The sequence below is a fragment of the Solanum lycopersicum genome, chromosome 6, assembly GCF_036512215.1.
Source record: "Solanum lycopersicum chromosome 6, SLM_r2.1".
NCBI classification, from domain to species: domain Eukaryota; kingdom Viridiplantae; phylum Streptophyta; class Magnoliopsida; order Solanales; family Solanaceae; genus Solanum; species Solanum lycopersicum.
The window spans coordinates 50,495,038-50,503,086 of NC_090805.1; the positions used below are offsets into that span (position 1 = coordinate 50,495,038).

Below are 8,049 nucleotides of genomic sequence, written 5' to 3' on the forward strand. Positions count from 1 at the left end.
TGCAGTAAATTTCTTTTCCTTTCATTATATATTGATGATAGGAGGATATTTATCATTAGTAAAGGAAGGATTTAACTTGCATTGCCACAAAGGATCTACAATCCACTTGAGGGATTACACTGGGTATGTTGTTGTTGATACTACAAAAAGATCTACACGAGGGATTGCGGCATCTACTAGATGGAAAGGATTTTCATTACCTACTCTTACTGTTGCTATTACTGCTGGAACGTACCAATGTTGACAGAATTTCCGTGAACTGAGGACGATTTGAAGGACAATTGTCCCAACACTTGATCATAAGAGATCTCAAAACTTGTGGGCAATCCTTTGGAATTTCAGGTCTAAGCCCACAAGCAGCAATTCCAACAGCAGCCTGTACTGGCGAGTAAGCAGAATATGCTACCTCGCCAGCCACCAATTCCCATATAATCATTCCAAAACTATATACATTACTCATCCAGGTCTCTTTAACAGTTTCAGGGTCACCTGCAATTATCTGTTACAACCAAATACATGGTTAAAATGTGGAAAATTATAGCTTTTTTCATTTATTGTGCAAAAAACAAACAGCTCATGGCACAATACTTCTTTGATAAACAACAAACAGATCTTAACATACATAAACATCAACATCCGAGGCAGTCGATATAGCTCTAAAAGGATTAGCGCTTCAAATTTGATCTCATGATGTTTGATCAAGAGATTTAATTAATACAATTTATATACTAATTAATAGAACTATGCAATTATGGTCTCTACACTAACAAATTTTTGATTACTTAATGGATTATTGACTTTGAATAAGAAGTAGAAGTATCAAATAATTCTCTTACCATAAAAGATGCAGACACATAGTTTTCTTGTTAGGGGATGGACCAACTAATATGTTCGTTATGGATTATTGACTTTGAATAAGAAGTAGAAGTATCAAATAATTCTCTTACCATAAAAGAAGCAGACACATGGCTTTCTTGTTAGGGGATGGACCAACTGATATGTTCAGTATGATATTCAATAACATACCAATGTGATCCCACGAGTGGGATCTGGAGAGGGTGTGGTATACGCAGCAGACATTAACCATACCTTGTGATGTTTATTATGATATTACAAAGGATAAAATTGGACAAGCCAATATCACAATTTCCCCTAAAAGAATTGCATATATTCATTTGAAAATTGTCCCCACTCCCAGCAATAGAAAGGGAAAAAACTGTAGCACCAGAATGAAAGCATACCAAACATCCACAAGGATTTGCATCTTCAATTAAAAAAGTGGGTTCCACTAAGAGAAATTAACTCAGAATTGTTTACTAGAATAAAAACAAAAGTACATAATCATGCAGAAGAACATAAGTGCTAATTCCATAAAGCAAATAAAGCAAAAGTAAATATGATAATATGCTGCGCATGCTCAAAAATCATGCCAGGATTAGTGGCAACGTTTTTATTAGTAGATAATCATCAAAAGTCCTATCCAATGAAAACATTGTTATGCTTTCAGAATGGTAACAAAGATCAAAACTTTTCTCCTCTTAAGAAAAATTAAACTACTCATCTTGTGGCAACAAAAGAGTAATTTCCCCCTTTCTCTTCATGTATTGACAACACACAGAATATGCTTCTCAAGAATTTTTTAGATGATACTTTGTGGTCATTCTATGAATGGGATACCCAAAGGACTGGAAAACATCATGCCACTCAATGAACACTAACTCAATTTTTTTTATAGTACAGAAACAGTCATTGCTGCAGGGATAGTTCAGAGAATTCTAGTTTTAGAGAACCTTAATTTTCCAAAAAAAACAAATAATTGAGTAGTAAAATGAACGGGGCTAGATGGAGCAGAATAGATATGGAAGATTCATTTAAGTTAACTAGTTTGACACATATAGTTGTTGTCGTTGTAGAAACTGATTATTGTATTGCCCTCTTATCACACTACATCTACAGCCAAGCACCATAACAGTATTTTGGCCATTTAGGCAAGCCCTTTCAAACTCCATTGACCTTAATTTCAGGTAGATTTAGCACATCTGACACAGAAAAACTCTCCCTTTCTACTCACGGTCCTTTCTCTCATCCCCAAAGGGCCAAAAAAAAAAAAAGACAAAGTAGGGGCCAGGTATTGTCTTATAAGAGCTCTCAGCTTCTCCTACCTCAAGCTGATACTCAGTTTGGCATCGTAACTGTTTACTCAGGCTACCACAGCATATATGGAAAGATTCTACCAAGATAGCTGAGAACTCATGTAAGAAAACCAATTTTTGACACAGCAAACCCCAATATCACAGCCTAAAATTAATTATACCACTAAAATTTTGGTTTACATCTTTCCCACAAATATACTATCTCCATCCTGTTAAGACGCTTTCCAATTAAAAACTGTAGTACAGTGAAAGCGAATCACATTGTTATGTACGGCCCTAGATTTTTCTGGATGACTCATCATTATGGGAACTTGAAGCCATCGCCTAAAGATGAACTTCACAACATATGAAAAATACTTTGTTATACTTCCAATATTGTTTAAGTTCCTCCAATAATGTTTAACTTTTGATTGGTATAACAAATTTCATCTGAAGTACTCTGCCAGAAATGGCACAAAAGATCTCAACACTCTTCCCCCTCAATCTATCACTACCCTCAAAGTGTAATGCAGTCTTGAGAGCCAACCATAAAATAATGTTGGTACATCCCAAGAATGGCCTTTTTCAATATATTTCCAAAAACATTACTGAATATTCCAGAATAAAGAGAACATATGAATGTATATATATGGATCAAATTGGATGTAGAAGAGAACAAACCTCAGGAGCTAGCCATCTATAACCATCGGTCTCATACTCCATGGCCTCGTCAATACTCCTGCAGGCAGCTATTATGCCCATATCGCCCAAGCAAGCATTCCCACTTTTGTCTAAATGGATCCTCTGTGTATTGAGATCTCTATATGCAACTCCATGATCATTCATGAACTTGATTCCCTCAGCTACATCAGTGGCAATCCTAATTATTTCTTTAGTCTGGAGTTTCTTTTTCTTTAGCACTAAATCATAAACTGATCCACCTTCCATCAACTTAGTCAGAACACACAAACCATGATTTTCATTGATGCAAACACCAAAAAATTGCAATACACTCTTGTGCCCGCAAGTCATCAGCTCCAACAAATCTTTTCGAAGCACAAACTCATAGGCAATTCCTTTATCACAGCCCCTGAGCTTCTCAATCGTAACTTTCTTCCCCTTGTATACCCCTTTGAATGTACTAGGTCCAATCTGATCGATGAACTCAAGATTATCAGAGCTCAATAACCACTTTCCAATCTCTTCCCCACCAGATAACACAGTCTGCCATTCATCCACTGAGACTGTAAACAATGAAGTAGGTAAAGGCATTCGAAGCTGGACCTTTGGGCTCGAATTCTCGAATCCATTTTTGTAAGTTGGCTGTCCAGAGTCCTCTTCAATGTCTCCATATTCTCTGTTCTTCGTGTTCTCTTCTTGAGTCCCACAAAGGCCAAATGGAAGCTTTTTTATTGAAGTAGATTTTGGCTTCTTAAGGGCTGATTTAAGAAAATTCTCGATACGAGCTTTAAACATTTTTTCTTTCCCGGATTGAACCAAAAGCATCACAACGCCCAATGTAAAACCTTTCTTTTCAAAGATCTGTATCTTTTTGCAGCAAATTGAGGCGCTGTCGAGTGCCCCGGACATTGTAGGCCATGAAATAGAGGAGTTACATGCAAATGTCAACTTGAAAATCGACCCTTGGACTTCATCATCAGACACCTCTTGTATCATAATGGCTGGGTGGTCCTCTGCAGATGCCTGCTCTATCAATCTAATATGTAGAAACACATCCTTCATTTCGAATCCAGCTTGCCCATAGCTATCAAAAACAAGCCAAGTATATAAGAAAATGCAAATACCAAAACAAACAAAACCAAAGCACAATAGGAAAATATCTAGCTTGTGGTGGTCCATCCAAACAGTGCTCTTGGTCCAAACCTTACACATAACGACAAGTCAACAACTACTACTAGTATGTCTCAATCATAAACTAGTTGGTATTGATTATACAAATTCCCGATAATCACTCCACTCCATTGATCCATTTTCAATTTGATGCTCACCATCACGTATATACTGTAGCACAAACACTTCAAGAGTTTTGGATAAACCCACAAGTCACACTTTAAGCAGATGTTAAAAAAAAAAAAACTAAAAAAAAACTATAACTAGAGTTAGACATACATTTAGAACTCACACTCTAAGCTCATAACCCAGGATTTCTAAATCTTAGATCCGCCATTGTAATCATAGACATATAAAATCATCGTTAAATATGCAACGACGAGTTTATTGATAAATAGTAGAAATGCTAAACCTGAGAGGAAAAGAGTCGTAATGCTTGCGAATGTTAGAGACAAGCTTCTCCGGAAGTTGACTACCAGGATAAAGCTGAGTCAAGCCCCGTACAACACTACCCCAAACATGCTTCCGGCAGGTCTCAACCCGGTCCGAGGGCGGGTCACGAACCGATTCAAGGTTGAGTGAGTTCTTAAGCGACGCAATAGCCTCCGATACATTCCGGCTCAGCCTCTGTAAACGCTTCTGCATCGCAGAGGACTCTTTAAAACTTCCATTGCTTCCGGCGCCGGTAGAACTAGCACCACCAGCTGAGCAATCATTTCCCGACGGCTCCTCCGATCTGTCATTGTTACTCATTAGAATTTGTTCTACCATGTCCTCATCCATACTTGCTCTACTGGACCAGCACTCCAATGCTGCTGCCATGAGTTGAAGCACGCAGATCCAGAATACCACGTCTTCCTTGTTGATTTTTAATAATATGAATAGTTAGTTATGTGTATATGATTTGAGCCTAGCTCCAAGTGAACACTAGCTTAGAGGTATAAAAGTTTCTATAAAAATGAACTGAGAAGTAGAGAAATTGTTATTTAAATATATAGATAGATAATAGAGTAGGGAAATTGTAGTAATAAATGAAATACACCAAATTATGTTAATTATTATTGTTGTATGAATTATTAATATGATTTCCTTTTTAGGTAATTCATTTTCAAAACTTATTGATTGCCTTAAGTTGATTTTTCAACATGCATTATTATTCATTACTGTATTTGTATTCTGATAAGTTTTACTTTACTCTAGACAATTATTTATAATTTATAATTTACCTTCCTAAGTTAAAAGTGAGATCGGCTACTTACACATCTTACTTCTCTTAATTATTTTATTAAATTAAAAATCTCACGTTTTTACAAGAATTTAAAACGACTATTTATATCATATTATAAATTAAAGATGAATTTAAATTTAATTAATTAAATAAAAAAATACTTATAAAATTATATAAAAAAAATATTAATAATTTATATCTAATTGGACATATTTTTAATATTTTTTATTTAATTTAAATATTTATTTAACTTTCGAAATTAATGAAAGTAACATTTTTGTCTGTGTTAGGGGAATTGGGGGTTAGTTTTATGGGAGATGGTGGGGAAATAAATAGGACCGGTGACCAAAGAGTGAGCTTAAAGCGACGGCCGGAGCGGTGAATGTGATGATAGTTATGTCTGATTAAACATGGAATAGTGATAGTGATTTGTCATTCGGTGTCCTCGGAGATTGAAGCATTTCTTGGGATGTGGCCCTCAATTTTGCTTTCCGGATATTTTTTCACTTAGCCATACGTTCGATCATAAATTTTAATTATGTATAAATTTTAAAAATTATTAAAATTAATTATTAGCTTGTTATAATTCAATTGGATTATCTTATAATAAATAACAAATAGTGTCCATGACACTAAATCAATGTAGTAGTTTAGAGTGATCACAACAAATATCATTGCATATATCATGAAGTAAGACAAAATACATAACTTTTTGTTACTCTGAGCCGATTGTTTATCAATTTCATTAACAATCATATTATTATTTTTATATTTATTATATTTTATCAATACTTTAATATTTATGTACAAATAATTTTAAAACGGAAAAAGTAAATCATATCGCATGTATAGTGTAGCTTAGTAGGTCACGTGTTCTCTACTTTTTCTATCCTATGTGATTATATACTTCGTGTTGATGATAACTTTACAGAGATCTTTGTTGGTTTTTGGTGTGGACAGATTTGAGCCCATGACTTTTGTGTTGTATTGAAAATTGGGAACGAATAGTTGTTCCAAAAGTTATTTTTATTAGATATATTAGTATAATATATTTTAAAAATTTAAAGAGTCGAAAATAAAAATAAATTTTTATATTATTATTTTTTTTCATCCAGCATTCAAAATTTATAATATTAGAGTTTTAATTAAATTTGGATCATACACTATAAAATTTATTTAGAGATTGTGTGTGAAATAATTTCATTATCGCACCATAATTTATATTGTGTGATGTCGATATTGTTATTGTTACTTATTAGCTTTGTTTGTGTCTTCCAAATTTAATCGAACAATTACTATCTTTCGTGAAATTAAAATCCATATTTTACCTATACAAATAAACGTCATGTCCGTTGGTTGTAGTAATAAGTGTCTTGTCTAAAAATCGTATACAATCGATTCTTTAAAGTTTCTACAATGGTTTATCCAAACAAATTTTGAGTCATGATTTTCTTTTATCTTTGCATCAAACCATCTGTTTCAAAATATGATATATTTTGCTCTATTTTTTAAGTTGGGTAATAAATTCATTAAAAACACAATGCATTTTGTGAGTTTGAAATTTTGTTTCTATTTATATGTTTTATATGTATTAGTTAAAACATAAATTTTAATCATGTGTTTTGTAATTTTGAAAGTATGAAATAAAAAAGTTGAGATATGAAAAATTATGGAGAATGGGGATGATTTTTTTGATCTTTTTGTAATTTTGAAAGTATGAAATAAAAAAGTTGAGATATGAAAAATTATGGAGAATGGGGATGATTTTTTTGATCTTTTGGAATGAAATGCACAATCATTTCTTTGTTATATTTCAACTATTTTTTAATTGTTGTTCTCTCTCTTCAATCTTATGGTCTTTTGATATTGATCATATTAGACACCATAATATTGACGTATTTGTACTCTAAATAAAAAATAAATTAAGTAGATTTTTGGCGAACAAAGATAAATCTGAAAAAAAAATGCTAGTTTAAAAAAAGCCACACAACTAAAAATATAAATTTTTTCTATTTATTAATTTAAGCAAGGTAGCTTAAAAAAGTTTTTTATTGTTATTTTTAATTTCTTACTATGTGCCAAAAAAAAATGCTAGACAATATGAACATATAACAAGATGTGATAAAATATAGCAAGTTGAACTAGTAATTTTCAATTATGACCTAATACAATTCTTAACAATCTGATTCGATCCTTTTTTTTATTCATCATGTCTTCGACAAAAGATATCTTTCTGAATTCCATGACTCTCATCATTAATTCTTATCCCAACCACCACTTCACTTGGTCTTTTCTTGATTAAAAAAATAATAATTGCAAAAATAAAGTTAGAATTAACTTTTGTAATTTTAATGTTGTAATTCAGTAAAATTATTGAATTTTAAAGTTACAATTTGTACAAATTCAACCGTATAAAAAAAGACTGGAAAGCTATGAATTCAATTCAATCAACTTGAAATCGAAGCATTAGGCTGCTAGCTCAGCATCATTTGCTCACACTTGTACTTTAACTTATATTATCCAATTAATTTAACTATACAAGAGTTATAAATAATTTTTTGCTTAATATAAACATTGATGTCTTTTCTTTTCTTAATGAAAAATTTTACGAGTACTTATTTAGATTATGATTGAAATTCAAGATACACACGTTAATTAAATTATTATTATCTTAAAAATTTTTTTATACCTTTTTAATTTAATGATATGTAAATATCTTTTACGCGCCTTAATTACGTAAAATTACAAAATATGCTAAACAATAAAAAATGTATAAAATTATAAAAAAAAAATCAAAAAAAATGCATATTTTCCCTTTTTTTAATTACACACTATCAT

The 8,049-nt window shown here is 32.2% G+C and overlaps 1 protein-coding gene across 1 annotated transcript; it reads right to left on the reverse strand.

Annotated features, from left to right (window-relative positions):
• On the reverse strand, positions 1-5,031 carry LOC101252896 (serine/threonine-protein kinase STY17). The gene is made up of 3 exons (XM_004242458.5): positions 4,396-5,031; positions 2,814-3,897; positions 1-499 (listed from the first exon to the last, which is right to left on the reverse strand). Exons 1-3 carry the CDS (start codon positions 4,803-4,805, stop codon positions 197-199), a joined length of 1,797 nt encoding a protein of 598 aa, XP_004242506.1. The 5' UTR covers positions 4,806-5,031; the 3' UTR covers positions 1-196.
• Between the last annotated feature and the right edge of the window lie 3,018 nt (positions 5,032-8,049).